At 38.6% G+C, this 21,968-nt stretch overlaps 1 protein-coding gene across 2 annotated transcripts in view; it reads left to right on the forward strand.

The window, feature by feature from the left end:
• Positions 1-211: 211 nt before the first annotated feature.
• The window catches only part of rnf24 (ring finger protein 24), a 37,981-nt gene continuing 16,224 nt past the window's right edge, over positions 212-21,968 (forward strand). The window contains exons 1-2 of one of the 2 annotated variants that reach the window (XM_084715259.1): positions 212-769; positions 20,709-20,858. In XM_084715259.1, the coding sequence (XP_084571385.1) occupies positions 20,716-20,858 (143 nt within the window). In that variant the 5' untranslated portion in view covers positions 212-769; positions 20,709-20,715. Of the gene's footprint in view, positions 770-15,871; positions 16,096-20,708; positions 20,859-21,968 lie in introns of those variants that run through there. The other variant, XM_084715257.1, reaches the window with a different exon arrangement.

The following is a 21,968-nucleotide window of genomic DNA, read 5'->3' on the forward strand; positions in this document are numbered from 1 at the left end:
ATTTGACTTGAAAGAGAGAATTGCCTTTGAAATGATTGTTTTCTTTCCATTGATAAAGTGAAAGTCAACGGCATCGGTTTGGCATCGCCACTTAAGATCCCGTACTGGTCCTAAAGTTGAATCATTATTTTCAAGGATCCCTCGCAATCAGCTACGTGACCATGTGCAGCAGCATCCCCTCCCTCTCCCTCAGCATCACTCCCCTCGTACACGCTGTCCTCAAAACCTCCAGCGGCATTAAACGCATCGGTCTGTGTATGCTGAGCCGACAGGGAGGAGGAGGTGGGATCTAGCTCCTGGTGCTGCTGGTAGTGGGCTAACTAACTAGCAAACGTTGACGTGCGAGGAGCCGTGCAGATTGTCATTACCACGATCCTGACTGCCAACGACGACGGGTTTTTGGAGAAATCACGACGAGAAAAAGCCCAATCGCGGAATCCCCCCCCTCCCTGCCAACGACATACATTCATCCACCACTGTCTCTATTTATTTTATCGCCGTCTTTTTTTTTTTTCTTTTTTTTTTTGCCTCAGTTTGCCAGCGAGGTTCCCGTTAACCGTCACCGCCGTCAACATCACGGACAGGGGGGGCTGTGTGATGAGGTCGCCCTGCAGCGCTGCTTTGATTATGTTCAGATAAGACAGGACAGTCTTCGATTTCAGTTTTGGGTCAGTTTACCGCTTTTTTAAAAAACCTTCCAGCGCTCCGAGTGTGTGAAGAAATATCAAACAGAAGGGCACAGCTACTACAAGGTCTGAGGGAATCGCTGGTAAGTGGATGCTCCTCTTATTTTAACCCCTTATCGTTAGCCGCTAACCGTTCATGTAGAATGTGTTGAACTTGGCAACGAGCATTGTCATATTTCCAATTTAATACCAGTCTGACGTATCTTCCAAGAACTAATTTAGCATATGAGTCACTATACAATGACACGCGGTATTTTAAGGTGTTATGTTAATCCTTATTAAGTCAGCTAACGCTGCTGAACGTTATTTGTTATAGTAAATTTCGGCTACTGCCTGCTCCGGGATAACGTTAAGTAACGCTATGTCATTTGTAACTTAGATTCGCCAAGAAGGGAACCCTAGGCCCGCGAAAGGTCTCGCGAGATCTGGCAGTTTAACCCAAACATAATCGTTCCTCATCCGTAACCAAACGATGTCCTCCCTAAATCTAAACTGATTTTAGCAACAGAAGCGTCTTCACATTCTTAAAACTTAATTAGGTCGTACAATTTGCGTAATAAAGAAATAACGCGTATAAACCTCGCGAGAGTTTCACAAATCTAGAGTTTTCCTTCTGGACACCACCATTAACGCTGCTAGTTAGCTCGCCAGCCTACGCCCTGTTATCTCCCGTCCTGCAGTAAGCTATAACCACACCATGAATTGATTAGCTACAGCATAAGTGAGCCAGTTTGCCTTAATTTAGATAACTTTATGAGAATTTTAAGTTCGCTCTCATCATGCCCGATGACTGGCCAGAAGTCAGCTGGCAATATCGCCGTGACAATCGCTCGTTAAATCGCTCATTATATCCATGTCAGTGCTTTACAGTGACGACCACTGATAGAATAGCCACCATGGTTAGTTAAACCGAAACTCACTTCACTATTATCCAGACACTGATGACCCTTGTGAAAACGCATGGTAGGGAAAACAGTAGGGCTTTTCTCTGTGTTTCCGTCAACACTGACAGCATTGTGTGGGCTGTAACACGCCTGAGCTAAAACACGCTAATCCTTCGTGGGTATGGCTGGCAGCAGGTCAAATATGAGACTGTATAGATTGCATTGTATGTGTATTTGTGAGTGATTATCGTGTCTAATCAATTATTGCATGAGATGCAAGGAGTATTGTTTCTGAAGCATGCAGCTTTGATAGTGGCAGAAATCATATTCATATTTTTGTACAGGGACTTCTTACAATGGAAGCAGTTGTCAATATATGATAGAAAATATAAAATCACTATATACCTTTTATGGATGCACAATATTGATTTTTCACACCTTATGGTCTCCAGTCTGATAAAAGGCTGCATGAGATGCAAGTAATGTTGTTTCATGCAGCCCTGATGGTGGCAGAAATCATTTTCAGTTTTTTTCTACAGCAACTGCTTACTGTGGAAGCAACTGTCAAACAACCCCTGACAATGCATAACGTCCTCCTTGTGGCCGGTGGATATTGGCCTGCACCGAGAGTTAAAAATTTGTTAAAACGTCTGTGCATTGACTGGCCTTTGAGAGTTAAATCATGACTTTACATCTTGTCTAGAACATAGGCAAAACTGATTGGCAGTGTTCCTGAACTCCCTGAAAAACGAAACAAAACAAAAAAAAACCTTCAGAATTAAGTGGTATTGTCACTGATATATAGCTGTAAAGAGACTTCTTACTGTGGAATCAGTCACACTGTGAAATGTCCCATAACATTCTGATATCTTTCTAGTATCTACTGAGAAAATATAAGAGATCACTGTATTGAACTATTTCTTTTTAGCCTCCCTGTACTGAATTTAGGTTATTTGACTGCCTACAACTCTGTGCCAATACAGACTTGACCAAAAGTTCAAATTTGATAAACCTTCTTTGCACTGACCTCTGGGAGTGATGCCATTTACTTAGCTGTACACATAACTGTACCTCCTGTCCTGCACAGTGGAAAAAAAAAATATTTGTAGCAAGTAAAGAAGGCAAAAAAAAAAAAAACTTTTATTTTTGTTTCACCTTTCAAAATAAAAGTTACAGCTGTCTTAAAAGCATACAGAAACTACAGGTTAAAACTTTCTGTGACTGAATGCCATCCTATAGACATAGCAACCAAGTACCATAGGCTTTATGTGAGACAGTGTTAGCAGCGATCAGAAGTGCTTTGTAATGTGAGCATTAGCACTCACCTGATTTTGAGCCGGAGTGGTTAAACATTGCACTGCACTATGTGATGCACAAATATGAATGCCCACTAGGCTTATCTACTCTTAGATACATAAAGCTTTTCATGTTTGGAGGCAGTCCAAACATGAATGCATTTAAGGCAATTTCAGGCACCATCTAATGAAGCAGGAAAAAAGAAAGAAAAACAGAAGGAAAACATTAGTCAAAATCTGTCACCAAGTCACCTCAGTCAAATATATACTGAAGCAGACAGCAAACAGAATATATGATCTGTAGGTATTAGTTTTCTTTACAGTTGTAAGGCCTATGAGAATTATATATGTGAACATGTGTACACAGTAATACAGAACACGTCATCATCCATAGCTTTTATTACTTTGTGCTGCCAAAGAAACATTGGGTATCTGTGTTCACAGCTGTTGATTTGCCTGATATTAAATGCACCATCTCTCTAGCAATATTAGTAAATCATTTAGCATTTGCATAATGATCATATCGCTTCCCTAGAGCTTAAGATAGATAACATTTTCATTTTCTGTCATAAGGCAAAATAAAATTACATCATTAGCCTATCAAAATAGCTGAACTACCTACAACTAGCTGGCGAAACACATTCCTGAAGAGAATGAGTGGACCCTGTGCTTTCCTTCATTTGCTTATACAGATTGAGTGTTTTTCCAGTGCAACACTGGGATTCTGTCATTGTAAGGTTTAGGTATTTAGATGGCTTCAGTAAAGGCTGTTGAGAAAAATGGGGGTTAGCAATATTACCAAATATGATAACACTTCTGTGGTTAAAGACACATATGTATACAAAGATGACTTTGATTTTGAACACCTTATACAAAGCCTGCTAGTCAGTGGCAGTATAGGAAAGGTAATCTCATACTGCCTATGTGTTAATCCAAGTTGTGTAATTTCCCACTTAAGGGGAAATGAACATTACTGGACATTAATGACGTGTAGAGAACTTCCTAGAGGGTGCAAGTCCCTCACATTGAGGGCAAAGGTTAAATAGTCAAATACCACTTTACATAACAGATTTTAGGCAGACTAGTGTCTCCTTTAAATACGTAGAGCCGGTCCAACATGTTCCAAATACACATCTCTCAGCCTGGAAATACATGCTTGGCTGCTGCAGCATTTGAGACGTGGGTGATCAAGAATCCTCCTTCAGTCTCCATCAGTACCTGCAGTGCTCACATGTAATATGCAGAATTGGTAAGACTGAGGAAGAACCTAATGGGATTCTAGTTTACATAACACAGTATTGCCTTTTGCTCTTGTTGGTTGCTGAATGTAACTTGTAGTTGTGATAAACTAAAATACCTTTTGTTTAGTTAATTAGTAGGTCAGTTTTTAACCATTGCTGAGCACATAATCAGTTGAACTCAGAGATAAAGAAGATTCTGGGTTTATTTTCATGATAATAAGCTTCCACAAAGAATCATTAGTGAAGTCTTTTTGCAAACTTGAACAGCAACATGGTTTAACAATAGCTGGTATCCTTCATGCTGCTAGACTGTGAATAAAAGAAACAGACAACAGCAGTTCAGAATAGGGTAGGTTAATTTAATCTTCACTTATAGTTACAACAAAATAAAGATAAGAACAGACTGGTTTTGTTTCCTGTCATTTTATAAAATCTTTTTTTTTTTAGTATAATCACAACAAATCTGAACCTAAATGTATTTGTAATTTCTAAATTGTGTGTATTCTGGTAAAGAATTGGATACACGCATCATTTGATTTTTGTTGAAGACTCCCAAGACTTACTTTAAAGGTGTGTCATTCGCTGTTTGTAAACACACCATTCAAATTTGACCCCTTCTCCCCCAGCTTTATGAGCGAGCAGCAGTGGTCAAGTGAGCTAGAGAGTGACTTATCAGGGGTGTATACATGGTTTTTCAGGAAAATCCTGCATAGTATGCTTTTAACTTTTAACTGTTAACTGTCTCAAAGGAACAATATGCAGCCATTGTGCAAGAAGAAATGAGTACTGCAGTCCAAATAGTGAGTTGGAATGACAGACTGTGTATTAAATAGGTTGAAATTGTTTTTAATGTTCTATGGTTCAGTCGAGTTTTGGAGTTTTTTGTTAGGAGTTTTGGTAAGTTACTGCTGTTTAAAATGTAACATTTCCTGATTTTACTACTTCATAATAAAAGAATTTAGATAACAAATGAACAAAGGACATCATGAAGAATTTATGGAAGTAAAATGTTTGTCCACCGTTCAGACAATTGACTAAAGACAAGAGCCTCATCATCAGTAATCAGTAACCTGAAGCAGCGATTCAAACTGTGTCAGGCCAAGCTGCACATGTGTATGGACGATAAAGGGACAAAAGAGCTGCAAAAGTTATCAGTGGAGGCAACAAGCCATCAATGCCGCCACTGAAAAGGAGTGAAAATAGTGTGTCCACCAGCGTGTTACGTTTACATTACTGTCAGTCAGAGCTGGAGGTGATAAATACCCATATCGACTGCAGAGACATTTGACCCAGGAGTGAATGCCATTATATCCTTTCCCATTGAAGACAACAGCCAGATAATAGTGGGTGTTTGTGGGTATTTTGTCCAGCATAACAGGGGCTCAAGGGTCATGTATGAAGCCTGTATGTGCATTGAATGTTGATCAATAAGTGGTCCTCTATTGTGTGATATAGTCTAATTAGACACTCAGTCACTAATGTAAAAGCTCCCTCCCCCTCCCAAAGGAAGAAATAAACAAATAGATATATAAATAAATAAATCAATAAAAGACAGGATAACAGTATTAAATGAAAAAGGTGTTAGGCAGCACAACAACAAATAATAGACGTAGGAGTTACATCTGCATTTTCTAGAAATATGTCACCTTCAAGTTTCGAAAGATTCCCCCAGTTCACAGTTCTCCAAGAATGTAATAATCGGACCCCAAACCTCATGAAATTTGGTGGATTTCTTTTTCATTGCATATTTTAGCTTTTCAAGAACAAGGCATGCAGATAGTACCTTAACCTAGCTAACAGTTTTAGGGCGTTTTACATTCTTGCAACACAGAAATGAAGCATCTTGCTTGCACTAGTCATTAATCAGGCATTTTTTTCTCTTTGCTGTTTAACATACATTTCACTGGATAGAAATTAAGAATACAAAGTTTAGGGCATTTGGGGACTGGATTCTTGGTGATCAGAATGTGTCCCTTTATAAATGAAGCTCTTTAGCTCTAAGTATTTACAAAAGTGTGTCGGAGGGATACCAGATTTATTGTTAAGTTCTTCAAATTACAGTAGATTGTTTTGCTTGTATAGATCGATAATTATAGACATGCTCTTTGTTGCCCACACTTTAAAGCCCAGGTCTCTTTTGCCAGGAAAGAAGCTATCATTCCCGCATATTGGTGAAAAGCCTGAAAGTAAAGTAGATAATTAGAGGCATTTTGGGGGATGTCTTGTAAGTAAAGTAGATAATTAGAAGCATTTTGGGGGATATTTTGTATTTGAGTAAGTCTTTGGTTTTATCCACTGATCATAATCAAAGTCTTTGTTGTTCTTGGCCTCAAGCTCAGGGCACTGTGCCAACTCAAACACTAGTTTCTCAGATAGATAGACTAAAATAATGCAAAACTGACCATGAAAATAGGCTCATTCAGTAAGCATACAAAGCCAGTCCATTACAAAATAAACAATGCAATATTTTAGGTTCAGTCACAGGTTGTGAACTTGACACCTTTGTATATCCTGTTTTGTCTCTGTTAGACGGTTTGTTTATTTCCTGCAGGTCAGTCTCTGATAACCCCAAGAACTGGAATGACTTGTATTGAGTAAAGGTTGTTTTCATCTTTCAGCTTGACTTACTCACCCTCACATGACTACAGGTTTTATTTATAGTGCCTGTGACCCTGCACTTTTGCAGACCAAGGGTCCTGTTTCTTTAAAGTAGTAGCTGGTAAAATACATTACATAGCATTAGGCTTGTTACAGTTTGAATATCAACTTGTTCTGTTAGTAATACTTTCTTGAAAACAAGGATATTTTCAAATGAAATATCTCATCACACCTGATTTAAAGGGGTGTGTTTGTGACTACTAGGTAGGCTAAACATAGACAAGGGTCCTTAAACTGTCCACCAAATTAGATTGAAATGGAGTGGAAAAGAAATTAAAACTAATACAGTTGGTGAGGTTACATTTAACACTTAAAGTAGAAAAAGAAACTCTAGAAAAAAGTGGCACTGGATACTGGGTGACAGGAGTGCTATGAGACAGCTGTGTGTGTCAGTTCCTCTTGTTTGTGTCAGCTTGTGTTACTATCACAGTCCACTGAGGAATGATGGGCCTTACTGGGAGGGGGAGAGAGAGAGAGAGGGCAAAAGAGCAAATAAAGACATGGTCATAAATTTTCAGTTTGTTCCAATTTACACGATTGCAACTGATGATTGGACTAGTCCCAGTCGAATCATAACAAGTTTGTTACTTGCCGTTTGCTGTATTTATAGTTAATGACCTTAAACAGACCTAAATTTGATGCCACCCTATTCATATGTTTTTTATCTTTCAGTGAGCTGATGGCAGTTTAGCTCTTCTAACAGATGTTAACATCTCCAGGTCAGACACAATTCTAAGGATTGATTATGTTAATTATGTGCCACAAATATACAGATGCATTTTTATCAATGAATAATATCAAAGACATAAAATGTGTAACACATTGATTCATCATTCAGATCTAGGCTTTGTCTTGTAACAGCCTCACAAATATTTTAAAGAGTAGCTTCCTCTTCAAAATTTCATGTTTTTTTTTTTCTTTTATGTTTTTGGCTGTTAGTCAGTGAGAAAGCACCTTTCAAACTTAAAAGGACAGTCGACACTACTGCATTGCATTATGGGAGATTTTGGAAAACTTGCAAAGCTAATAATGATTTAGCTTGCTAAACAACATGTTAGCATGGAGTTTTGGAAGAAAGTTATTTAATTTCATTATATTGATAGCTAGAAGTTGATCATAGGCCTAGGTGATATAGCTGAAAAACGTATGTTTCATATCGTTCTGTGTCAATGCTTATTGATCGTGTTGTGACTGATGACATGTTTTGTACTCTGAGGGTTGGAAGGGGCTGAGGGGATAAAATTAGTAAATATCACAATATTTTATTTTTTTTACCAAAGCCCTCGATATTATGACAATATTGTAGGGATGACTATTGGTGGTTTCAGTAATGTGGATATAATGTCTTAATGGGTAAAGGCAAATAATAGAACAGCTAGAACAGTCTGATAAGTTCAGAAAATTAGCCTTTAAATCCTTTAAAACCAGGAATAGACAACATGTGTACCATATCAGGATATAATGTTGTCCAAAATCTGTCACTATATCTAGTCGTATATCATGATACAATATAATTTTGATATATTGCCCAGCCCTACTTGGTTTAATTTGATTTTGTTATAGTAATTTTGGTTTTGTTTACAGAGCAGGGCGAGGTCAGGGTTAGACAGGACCTTAACAGCAGTGTGACTCACACTACACACAGTGTAAATCTCATCTTGATAACATAAACCTTTGATGCTTGCTGTAAGGTCAGATTTTATGTGTGGAATGAGCAGTCATTGATATGATAAACACTTGACACTTCTTACAAAAGATCAATGCTTTCAGTAAACAAACGGCACAAGAAAGAGCTTTTTTTTTGCACCAGAAATGAATGAATAGGCCATATTTTGTGGAAAAATCATTATATGCCTGCCAAGGTTGGATGCATGCTTGTGAATGTAAAAGTGTCAGATGGGACACGGAGTGGCATTAGATGTAAATCCAGTAATTGGAATTCTATCAGCGGCCGACATTAGGTTGACCTTGTCAGCTCCACTTAAGTCCTGTGCCTCCCACATCTCCATAACTGGAGTTATAGTTACAGCGACCTACTTACTGTAGAACTTGGCCCAACTTTGGAAAAACAAGCTTTTTGTAATGCATATTTCAGGTCTTGAAGTGGAAACACAGTTGGCTACTTTCATAAGTAATGGGGTGCGTGATCATTAATATCATCATCTTCATTCCCCTCAGGAAGTAACTGAATAAAACTGCATTGTCTTTCAGTTTAAACAGAGAGAGGAGCTTTTTAAAGCTTTCTACACCCTTCACTGACAGCTGAATCCTCTGTGCTGTATGCTTTGTGGCTGATGTTTTTCCTCCTTTCCGACTAGAAGGATATTTTAGCCAGTCACTTTTGTCATAAAACATTTTAAAAAGGAGCAATAATGTTTTGATGGATGATCAGATATGTGAATGGTCAGTGCCAAATAAACTCCCCCCACTTAAATGTCTGAAAATATGGTGTGCGAGTTCAGTATCATCGTGAATGTGGGCATTTCATGTACCACGGCCAGCACAGTTTGAAGAGTCTCTTGCTCTGCCTTTGAGGCCCTGGTGTTTGTTGCTGCCCTTTGGCATATTAAGTTTCAGATGTGCAAATCTCACGGGCAGCAGTGGCTGCTAGTGGAAATTTCCACTTCTCATTCAGATAGCATCTTGTGAATGTGATGTTGTGGGCTGATCACAAGAAACTCCTGAACAGCAAAAAGGGAACTGAATATTTAATATGATGATGAAACCAGGACATACATTTAATTAGCCTATTTTGGTCACACTGTTGGTTACCTTTTCCTTTGAAAAAACAAAACAAATGGCAGTATTACTTAGCAGCTGCATGAGATTTACTTTGTCACATGATAAATAGTATATGAAATTTTGTGTGACCAATGTTTTGTCCAGGTGATGTGTCTACTAATGGTTCAGCCAGTGTTGATTACGAGTAAGGTCTAGATGAGAGCTGGGGAGGTTGGTGGTGGAAGAGTTGCATGTTCATTATGTTTGATTGAGCTCCACAGTCATCACATTGCATGATGAATTGGTTACATAATAACTCAACATGGAGAAAGGGAGGGTTCTTTGTTCAGATGTTTAAGAATGATTGTGGTTTGTATAAAAGCAGAAGCAAAAAAGTCAGTTGTTTTTGAATGGTTACACAATATTTTTTAAAATAAAATTGTTACTAGCTCACTAATAGCAGTTGAATGGTTTAAAACTCCTGGTTTGGGTCCATATGACACTTAGAGTGTCAGAGGTTTTGTTTGATAACCTTGTGATAAATGGTTTAATTGGTCAATTTGCTTACAGGGTATTAACAACTAACAACTCATTATTACCCTGAATCAGATTTTAATATTAATATTGATATTTTGATATCAGTGGTTTTAAATTGTTTAAGGAAGTCTTTGTACGTGTTTCATATAGATCAAAAGGAAACAAGTGATGACTCATTGGAGGCAAGTCCCTAAAAAGTGATTGAAGTTGTTGGCTGGGGTAATGAATACTCACAAGACTTGGGCTACCTAGTAATAATGAAACTTTCTGTGGCCATTGGTCCACAGAGAGTATAATACTATCTTGGCTTCACTTAGGTACGGAGTGATATTATCCTCAGATGAACCTAAGAGTTACAACACTTGGAGGAGAACCTTATAAAATGGTTTTACTTTATTGAAGTTATACTGGAAGCAAAAAGACTACTGTCAGTTGAAATTCTTCCCAATCCAAACAATAGCTTGTATGTTAGACTATTACTCAGTAAACTGTTATTAGCAATACAGGCAAAGTGAAACCAAAATACAAACAAGTAGAATGTGTCCAATTGTTTTCTGGATAATTATCTGTAGGCTTCTTGGTGATGCCCAAAAGCTCCCCAGGCATTGGATGTTGAATATAGTGGCACGAGAATATCTTTGTTCATTTTCTTCATTGGTCCTGAGTTATGTACAATTTTTGTGTCAGTGCAGGCTAAATTTATTTGGCAAAATATGTTCTGATACATCAATTGCAACTCATGTGGGTTCTAGAATATCTGATATCAAGATATGTATAAGATATGATATATGAGAAAAAAAAGTAGGGATGTCCTGATACAACTTTTTCACTTCCGATACGATACTGATATTGCAGCCTTGAGTATTGGCCGATACTGATATCTATCCAATACGATATCAGCACGAATCATACATACTTTTATTACTTATTTTGTAGTGTGGAATGTTAGAAAAGGCTTGATCAAGTGATGTTACTCAAACAGAGAACAATAGTCAGCAACCAGAGTCACCTATAGATAGAAGTGCTGGAGCAGAAAATGAACTGCTTTTCGGAGATTTTAGATGCAGTCCGATAAAAGTCCGCTGGATGCAGTCCGATAAAATCCGATACTTGTTTTTTGGCTGATATCGGACCAATATCCAATATCAATATCGGATTGGGATACCCCTAGCAGTGAGCACATCTAGCCTGACATTGCCAAATGGGAATTACTCAGTTCATGTTCAATTTCCAAGGTATCACTGTGCGTAGACCCGTATGCCCATGGATGCAATTACACGGACCAATAACCAATCAGAACAACAGAATGCGTGATGTTAGCCAGCTTTCAAGCAAGCCACAAAATGGTTGCCGCCTGGTCACAATCTTTCTTGTATTACCGCTAAACGGTACACTAAGATATGTGTCTGAAAATGAGTGAAGAGAAGGAATAGGCAATGTAGTAACACAATCTAAATCCATGTTTCGTCAGCACTGCCTAATTCGACAGTTTGATATGAGTTTCGTAGCCTGGACGGACCTGCTGACTGGACACAATTTGGTAGACCTACAACCAATCAGAGCAGCAAAACATGTGACAACTGACTTGTGTGTCAGTCATTGCATAGACCCCACCCCATGTTACATGATCAGTTGTTATCGGCCTGACTAGATCCAAAGGCTGGCGGAATTCTGTTTGAATTGAAGTGGGGCCAGATGTATCTGCCAGAGCAAATGAAAACATGAGCTTGGCAGGTTCTCTGGGTCCCAGGCTCAGGCACATCGCCCTTGGTACCTGAAACCAAAGGTTTTGTGGGCACTACTCTCTGTTTTTGTATCATTTGGATGAACTGGACACATTAGGTTAGATTCTGGGTTGTTCACATACCCTTCTTTTCTCTTTTGCCCTTTCTCTGTCTTTCATATCACAGAAAGACACCACGGGAAAAGGAGCACAATGACTGTGAGGAGTTATTTGCTCACTCACACTCCATGAATGTGATGTGCTGTACTTGGTCTTGTTGCTGGTTATGTAACAGGGTGAGGCCATGTGAAAATGTCTGAGTGAGAGAGGCAGATGGTGACAGAAATGGTGGGATGAGGAGAGCAGATGCAAATCACATCTGCTCTTTCCAACCAGAAGATGCTGTTTGTTGCCAAGTCACTGCATTCCCTTTGAATGCTGTTTGGTCTCTCGTTGGATTATCCTCTGTGTGAGATATGCTCACAATAACATCACATTTGTTACCTGCATTCAGTGCTACTTCAGTAGTTGTGCAGTGGAGATAGCTCTGCCAGCGCTGCCTCACTGTACATTCACATTTTTTTTTGCACAAGTAGTTTTAGGCTATACCCAGTGAAGCGTGCAAGTTTGGCTTCTGTCCTGAGTGGGCCCTTCAGTTTCGAAGTGGGAGGGGGCAACAAGGTATTTTTAGATGCACGGGAAGCTGTTTAGTAGCAGGAAGCATCAAGGAGGGAATTTAGGACAAACTCCTTAGCAAATTGCTAAGCTTAGACTAGAGTTAGTTTTAATGTCATGTTTTGTATCTTTTTATTGGACTTTAAAACTTGTGAAAATTCATGGAAAATATAAATGGTTGACATATTAAATTTAAACGCAACATTAATTGTCTTAGCAAGCTGGAAGACGACTACAAGCTGCCAGAGGAGCTTCAATGAGCATAGCCTAGAAGTCTGTCAAACACGACTTGTTGAAAGACTAACGCCATTCTTCCAAAAGGTATTCACTCATTTGGTGTTTTGTTGTTGGTGATCAGTCCAAAGAAATCATGTGCATTGAACCATTGAGTCATCCTTTACAGCTTGTATGGAAACATTAGCACTTATTAGGGCTAGGCAATATATCAATATTATTATTGATATCATGATATGAGACTAGATACCATCTTAGATTTTGGATACCGATACCATGATGTGGAATAAGTGTGGTCTTTTACTGATTTTAAAAACTGCATTACAGCTAAGTGACTTTCTGAACTTACCAGACTGTTCTAGTTGTTCTGTTATTTGCCATTACCCAGTGCACTATTATATCCACATTACTATCCACATGATTATTGTGTTAATATTTTTTGAAAGAAGAGTCATTCTCACAGTATTGTCACAATATCCATATTCAGTCATTTAGTTGCTACCACATATTGCCCAGCGCTTATTTATGTTAAAGCCACTACATGGAACGGTAGTTTTTTCATTGGTAGTTTTTACACATTATAATTACAAAATTACCAGCAAAAATACAATTATGTAGAGGCAGCTGTTTAGCTCAGTTGGTAGTCAGTCAGGTCTGGTTCGATTCCCGCCTGCGGCCTTTTGCTACGTGTCATCTCCCCTCTCTTCACCCCCCTTTCCTGTCTTCTCTTCGGCTGTACTATCAAATAAAGGCAAGAAAAGCCCCAAAACATAACAAAAGAATACAATTATGTAAATAAAAATCTCCTGTTGTGTCATTGTAACTGCAGAACATACATACACTGTGACTTTTTCAGGGAAAATGTGAACATAGCATCATTTCATCTGATTTTACTGAGAATTCGGTGGCAGGCAGTAAGAATAATTATACAGAACAGGCCGATCTTTTGCTTATGTAGGTTGTAATGAGGCCTCACTATTAAATTGAGACAGTTTAATAAGCAGTTAAAAGTTTCTTCTAGTAGCTTTAATGTTATTTTAGAGAAATTGTGTATATTGAGATGACACATATGGCTATATAGTCTAAGCCATATAAAACCCCAGCGCATTCATGTTTTCTCATAAATTTGTCACCTGTCTGTTTCTATATGTAATTGTAGCGGTGATGATTGGTGATTGTTTCACAGCAGTTACTAAAAGGAAGAATGAGTTGGGCTATACTGTACTGCTGGAGTTTCACCAGTGATTTTTTTGTAACCTTTTGCTGTGGCTGTTTAGCAATGCATGTTGGCTCATTTGATGATGTGACACCCCCAACTGCGTTTTTGTGGTATGTGAGTTGTTTACTGCAAAGAGGTCGGATTTCTAGATCACTTGATGAACCCAAGATCCTCTAGGTCAGCGAATCTTGATACTGTAGAGCTGTACCACAGAGTGAAGGGGACAGCCTAAGAGTAGAAGACTTACTTGAAGTGGGACCTCTTAAATCTTTGTCTAACCTGCATTGAATGACATACTGTCCTCCCCTAAACTCATAAAAGCGGAATGATACATGTCTGTCCTGTAGCTGTCAACTGTAAAGGTGAATTTATGTGCCTGCACTGGGTTTTGGGGCAGTCCTGCTATAGGTACCTCAGGCAGAGAAAGTGAGTTCATAGGAATTAAACAATGATTGTCATTGCATCACCACAACATTATATGAATGTGTCAAAGATTATCAGGCCATGCCATGCAGGGGTGCAATGGATCTCAGTTGGTCCATGGCCCATCTGAGTCGTCCTCCACGGTTTGGCCTGCATGTAATCTGTGGACTAAACTGTCACAGTTAGTTTTGAAATAAATAAATAAATACTTCTAAAAAAAAGGCTGTCCCTTTCACCTCCATCAATCCCAACCGTGATTTTGTTCATTTTCAGTTGTTTAATTGAAAAACTGGATGTGCTCGTCACAGACTGATCATAAGATTGTGACATTGTAACTTCTGTGATGTCTGCTCCTGCTTTCCCTCTGACACACAGCTGTCATTAACAGGAGCAGCCTTCAGTGTCGATTGATGTATAATAAATCAAAACCCTAGTATTAGTAAATTTTTAAATTTTGTGATCAGTTGCACCCCTGATACCATGCATATGTTATAAAGTGTAGGTAAAATAGTTGTTTTAACAAGCTTTTATTTACTTTGTGATGAAGAGCAATGATTGCAAAGGATTGCTTAGTTTTGGCCTGACAATCTCCATTTCTGTCACTATTTTTGTGGCTATTTTTATGGCTGTCTACTAAATGCTGAAGTCTTGAACCAGGTTTGGCTTGTCTAGCTTTTGAAATATAAGCTATATCCATGCATAATGAATGTCAGTATTCTTGTGTGCATTATTGTGTCGCAGTAAGGATTGCAGTGGATATGGCTTTAGATTACAAAATATGTCCAGAAGGGAGAAAATTACTGAGTCTTTCTTCACCTTGCTTGTTGTTTTCTTCACTATCGATTAGGGCTGCACATGCAATCAAAATATTATCAAAATGGCAACACGGAGAAGTGCAATATCTAAATCACAGAACCCTGCAGTTTGTTATTAAAGGCAAAATGACAAAACAGCATTATCACAAAGCCCTGTTGTACTGCAGGGATGCCCTGGCCCACAAATCCTGTTCTCCAGATGTAAGAAAACATGTTTGTTTGGTTACAACAAATGTCACATCATCACTGTTTTACAAATTGAAACTGAACATTTTGATACAGAAGTTATCATTCCCACTAATCATATCATATATTACAATCACAATAACCTAAGTATGATTTTTTTCCCCTAACCGTATTGTACAGCTCCAATAATGGGCACCGCCAGTGGGAAACGTGTAGGAGAAAACTCGTGTGATAGGGCCACAACTCACTGTTTAAAACTGATCTGCTAACAAAGAAGTGCTAAAAATGTCCTCATCTCGGCTCAGACCTACTTTTACACACATCTAGCAGTTGGTAACCTCAGTGGCTACAGGGGCTGTAGCTGAAACCTGGAATGTCTATGGAAATACTCAGATATCACTAAAAAGTTAAAAAAAAGAAGAAGTAGTTTTTCATTTGTTTGGAACTTCAATCCAGACGATATAGTTTGAGCAGTATTATATGACGTTCTCCTTGGTCATAAATCTCTCCAGAGGTGTTTTTTTGTGAGTGTTTGGAAAGGCTGTTCCTCTGCAGCATGCTTGTGTGGTCAGTTAAGCAGGGGGAGGTTGTAGTGGCTGTTCGAAAAGGAGTCAGTGTGAGAAGCAGGGCTTGAGTTTAGCAAGGAGCTTTAAAGAACAAGGGGAAAAGAAGGGCAATGAGTCAACAGGAGGCAACCTACTGACAAGGCTCTCGAGTACAAGTTATGTCACTTTTCAAGGAGCTGCAGTATAGATCTATACAGACTTCTCTGCTTCTCAGCATGAAGGCGCCTCTCGGGTATGTGCATGCTCACCAGCAGTGCTTCTTTTTTTAAAACCAACCCAGAGAAAAGTTAGCATTAAAGTAAAAACAGCAGTGTGCTAACAACTAGTTCTTCATTTAATTGGAGCTTAAACTGTTTAGTATTCACTTTATTTTGTAGCCTCATGACCTATGATGGCCTTACGATTAATCGACAGAAGTCGATAAGGTTACTTGATGACCTACTGTGAAGTTTGGAATGTCAGTGTGTTGGTTTCATGTATCTCCAGAGGTGCTTGTTAGTTTGTGTGAAAGGCATGTAGCTCCACAGCATGTTTGTGTGTTTGGATTAGTAAGGGGGTTTGTCTTGGCTGTTTGGAGGGGAAGACAAGAAAAGCAGCATTTTAGTTTGGCATGACATTTTGAAATTGGGGAACGGTTTTTTGTTATATTTTTGTATTTTCTCTTTTAATCACACTATGCAATATATTTTTTTCTATTCTTGTGAGGAGCATCTGTAACGTGAACAATTTCCCCAATAAAGATCAAGATCAATAAAGTATTTCTGATTCTGAATCTGAATATAAAAATGACGTCATTGCCTGATTTAACTACAACTGATTAAATTGTCTGCAGCAGTTAGACAGTTATCTGTCAAAATGAAATGCTTGTGCTGTTCAGAAACTGCACATACTTAAGTTGTTATTTGATATAAATACGATTAATCTTTCAGCCATAGCTCTACACACAATTCCCAACCATGACTTCACCTAGTCTCTCAGGCCTGAGGGGACATATTTCATCTCCATCTAGAATGCCTCAGTTTATGGGCATATAATCTAATTACAGTTTAGTATCCCTGTAATTTCAGTGCTACTATCAGGACTCTCTAGGCCTCACCCACAGTGTCCTGAATGCAAGTGTTACTGGTGTCCACAATTCTCTGTCCTCATGGGAGCTCTGTGATATGATTTCATGACAGTGCTCTTAGCTTGTGGGTTTAGTTCCCTCTTGTTTGCTGTTTCATGAAGTTAGTGCACAACTCAAACCCATGTCTAAGCTCTTTGCCTTTTAAAATATGTATCTTAAGAGGTAGACAATCTCCCAGCCACCATTTGAAACTCATGATCTTTTAATACAAGGTTGTTTGGCTTTCACATCAGCAAAACATAGCAATGATATTTACTGTCAGTGCTTACATAGTGTGCACAGTTTGTACCAGACAACTCTTATGTAACTTATGATATATGATATGACAACATATGATTGGACCTCTTGAGTTGGCAGTCAGTTGTTGAAATAAGCTTATCTGGTACCACTGAAGTCGAAGTGAGAGTTTGAAGCATATGTTGGAAAGAGCACTTCAAGTTACTAATTTTGTCAGCCCTGTTCTCCAATATCATGAGCCAGGTGTCTTACCAAGAACACTGTCAAGTGGCGCTGTATTCAGGCACCCATCATGACTGCCAATACCAGCTGCAGTCATGTATTACAGTAATGCTGTTCCCCAAACTGATGCACCTTAGTCATTTTACAGAAAGCAAATTTTTGAGCCACAGAAGGGCTGGATGATAGTATGAGTTAATGTGCGATGTAGCAGATGACCATATCTTTACATTCATGTTTTCAGGATTTCCGCTGGTCACCGTTGAAGGGTAGTTATGTTACTTTAGTCAGCTATAAGGTGTGTAGATCGGTTGCAGTACTGAAAGGTGGTGTGTTGTGTTTGCTGCCACAGAAAATAAATTTGAAGAGGTCACTCAGTACAGGGAAGATGTCTGCCAGGCAACCCAAAAAGTATATTTGGCTGTAAACCCTTATTAATCACTAGCATTTTGATTAGTAATTGTAATTTAATTTACATATTTCTGTCATTAATTGTAATGATTACAATTAGATTTATCTTGCAGTGTAATTACATGTAGCTAATGTAGGTATTTACTTTCCAGCATGCTAAAATCCTATTTATCACAGCTCACAGTGACCTTTGAGCACCAAATTCATATCAGTTCGTCCTTGAGTCCAAATGGACGTTTGTACCAAATTTGAAGAAATTCCCTCCAAGCATTCCTGAGATATCATATTTCACTAGAGTAGGATGGACATGAGGTAACAGTGACCTTTAACCGCCAAAGTCCACCCGGTTATTTGGGCCCAACTTTGAAGAAATTCCCTCAAGATGTTCTTGAGATATCATGTTTGCAAGAATGGTATGACTCCAAAACATAGCCTAATGCCTGCGGCCACAGCTGATGCTGGCATGGAGCAATAAAAAAGGTTTTTCAGAAAATCAGGAATGTACTAAAAAATAGGCTGATCCATCCAGTAACAGGTGAGATTAGCTGCAGACAAGCTACAGATCTGTTGGTCACGCACACATGCAAGCGATTGCATGATCCTCTCCAGGCAATTGGCTTGCGGAGATAATAAGAAGTCCCAGTTTATATAATGATACTATATCGTTTTTATACTCTTCAGAGCAGCGTTGGTCCAGACTGTGAAAAGAGCAAACACAATCAATCATCTGATCATGTTTGTTTCTTTACAGGGGGCTTCCATTTCTGAAACAAATCTGGGGGACCTCTGGTTTTAGGCTACTTTACTTCCCTTTAGCCTGACTCATAGCTGCTAATTAGCTAGCTCACTTTCAAAATAAACCCCTCTAGATTGTGTCACACACGGGGGTTACCCACAAGCCCACCTTCCTTAAAGGGGAAGGGTCAACCAGTAACACACAGGTACAGTTAGGCTGTGGGTTCAGGTCCATTACTTTAAGTACAAAGTGTTTTACTATGATCTTTATGGATTGAAATTACAGTTGCATTAATATATATGTTTCATTTTACTGCTATTTGCACTGTCTGAGAATTTATTGTATGTATATAAGACTAAATGTACATATCAAGATTTATATTGTATATAGCAGAAGAGCCTAAAAATATCAATATATTATTTACAACCCGTATTTCCCAGACTGAGGCCACAGTGATACACATATCTTGTAATCATAAGCAGGAGAGGCTCAGCAAAACCTACAAAACATTCCACTATCCAGAGGAGTGTAGAAGAATGAAGCTCTCTGTTTGGAGTGAAGGGGAGGGGTGCAAGAGAGGTTTCCCGAAGGAGCAAGAGTTATTCCTATCCTCTCCTCTTCTCCGAGTAGGCGAAGGCATGTCTGGTCATGTCCCTTTGGTATATTGAGTAAGAACACTTGACCAATAGATACTTGTTGGCATGGTCTGGGTTTTATGAAACAGGCTTTGAGAAGGAACCTTTTTAGGTAGGCTGTCCGGAAGTAAACAAATAAATTAAGATGAAATCTTTTAAAAGAGTTTTTTTTCCCCTAGTTTTGCAAAAAAAAAAAAAAGTGTATTTTTAATAATAAAGATAAAATAAAGCACTTTTATTCTGTAGATGGTTGCTCACCTTGCATATGGAAAATATATAGAGCAACAGAATACTGTGGGAACAAACTTCTAGCTCTGTGTTATCCATATAGGATGTAAATGGGAATTTAATGTGTCCTGAAATGTCTTAATGTGTGTTTTCTGAGCTGCCTTTTATCGCTCATTGCGCCACTGCCCTGCTGTTGACTTTGACTGTAGATTTTGAGGTTTGGGCATCTGACCAATATAAGCAAACCCTAGACAAGGAGGGTTTTGCTCTGACTGATAAATCAGCTGAGCAGGAATGGTCATTGGCTCTTTGGTTAGGGGATAAGGGGTGAAGTGCATATCTTTCCATTACCTCCTGTGGCTTTTTATTGAATTACTGTAATGTTTTACCTGTCAACCAATATCAGAACAGGTCCACCAACTGCTATGACAGGAGGGCGCCAAGCCTCCCCTCAAATCTATTACTAATAGAGTTTATGAGCCTTATGTAATAATTGAGATGTAGAAGATAAACAAGGTTGTCATTTTGGGAAAGGATATCAGCATTTCAAATCCAAATTATGTGTATATCCCTATCCATATTGTATAGTTAGTCATTTAAAAAAGTGTTCTGTTGTATATTGTATACCAGACATCAGCCAAACCCAGTAAAATATGCAAGCTGCTCATGAATTTGTTTCATCCACTAACCAAAAAACAGTTTTAATCTATTGAGTGGCTGGTAAAATTTAAACATTCACTTGCCATTTGAGTGATGGACAAAAAAGTTAATGTTGCACCCTGTTAGGGACTCGTTTTGCATGGTGTTGCTTCCTCAAATGCCTTTCCTGACAATTGCCTATTTGCCTGTGGCTACAGTTTCAAATGCCCATGATCTTTTTAGAATTTAAAATTCTCAGAAATGAGAAATGTGAAAATGCCTCTAAGTCATGGTTTAGTGTGTTAACCTTCAAAAAGCAGCAAAAGCAAGCAGATTGTGTTTGTACAATAATGTCAACAGAGATCTGGTGTCGAAATACATTTTTTGACACCTGCAGTTAAAGATATGAAAGCTGCATACAGCCTAATGAAGGCCAAGCTAACTTTAACACTTACAGTAACACTAAACCGAAAATGAAAGTAAAACCATAAAATATATTACATCATAAAGTCAATTTGAAAGTGGAGTAAAAGTTAAGTTCCAGTTTCATTTGTGTCATTGTGTGTGGAAATACTTGCACACTTACTTTATGTCATTTGCCTCTCTCCATCCAGAATATCCATGAGCTCCGATTTCCCACACTACAGTTTCAGGATGCCAAATATAGGGTTCCAGAACCTTCCCCTTAACATCTACATTGTGGTGTTTGGGACAGCCATCTTCGTGTTCATCCTCAGCCTCCTCTTCTGCTGCTACTTAATAAGGTAAGATCAATGCACCTTTCTGCTTTGAATTTGCTTTTGCTTAGATTTTTTACTGTGTTTGATATTGCTTTCCTGTGTGAGTTTGTGGCAATAAGTGTCATACAGGGCTCTCTCTGGCTAGGCAACATCATCTGTGTACAGGGTGCAACAAGTCATTAATCTGGTGTTGTCTGGTGCACCATGCATAGCCACTGATACATACTGATACCTCTATGTGACCTACAAAAGCAAATTAAACCATCAGTGAAAATATTGGCTACTTCTATATAATTGTTCTAATAGGTCTCATGTGTAAAATTTACATGGATTTATTGGCAGAATAAGGCAGAAATGGAATATAATATTCCTAAGTATGTTTTCATGAGTGTATAATCACCTGAAAATGAGAATTGTCATTTATAGCTACAGAGGATGCACGTCCTCTTCTGTGGAGGCCGCCATGTTGTACCATCATGTTGTCACAGTGGCAGAGGATCGCCCAACCAAACACTGGCTTTAGATACAGACTTTTGAGAGAATTATGTGGCCACCACAGGTTTTCCTGCATGCTAGGAAGGGTAGGGTGAGATGGCGTGTTTGCAGACTGTTAGCTTATCGCTCAACGCCATTAAGTCCTCAACACTGGTCCTTTAATTCCTGCTACTAGGTCGGACTCTCCTTTAAGTTAGATGAAACTATTTATGGGATGCAAGCTGGAAAAGCCTGTGTTTCCCAGGCAAAGTTACAGGATGTGAGCCAGTTAAAAGACAGCAGGAGATTTTTCTTTAGATAATTTTAATTTTGATCTTATATTTTTGGTTTATGGCAGGTAAGCACTACCACTTTTGTCCAATGGGGCATCCAAAATCAAAACTATGAAAGTTCCTTGGAGTGGCTTTAAAAAACACATTTTTAGGTTTGCAGAAACCAAATATAACAGCACTGAGGACTGGCTGCAGTTTTATTTTGCAGGGATCTGGGGCGTTCCAGATTTGCTTGTCTGACAAATTAATTTACACATTCAAATTTAAAAGTTAATTTCAACCATTGTTGCTTTCTAGTCCTGCAACTTCCTTAACTATTTAAACTTTTTTTGTGTGTGTGAATTTATAATTCACTCCACTTTGCTTA

This window comes from Lutjanus erythropterus, chromosome 3 (genome assembly GCF_056507025.1).
Source record: "Lutjanus erythropterus isolate fLutEry1 chromosome 3, fLutEry1.hap2, whole genome shotgun sequence".
In the NCBI taxonomy this organism is placed as follows: Eukaryota; Metazoa; Chordata; class Actinopteri; order Lutjaniformes; family Lutjanidae; genus Lutjanus; species Lutjanus erythropterus.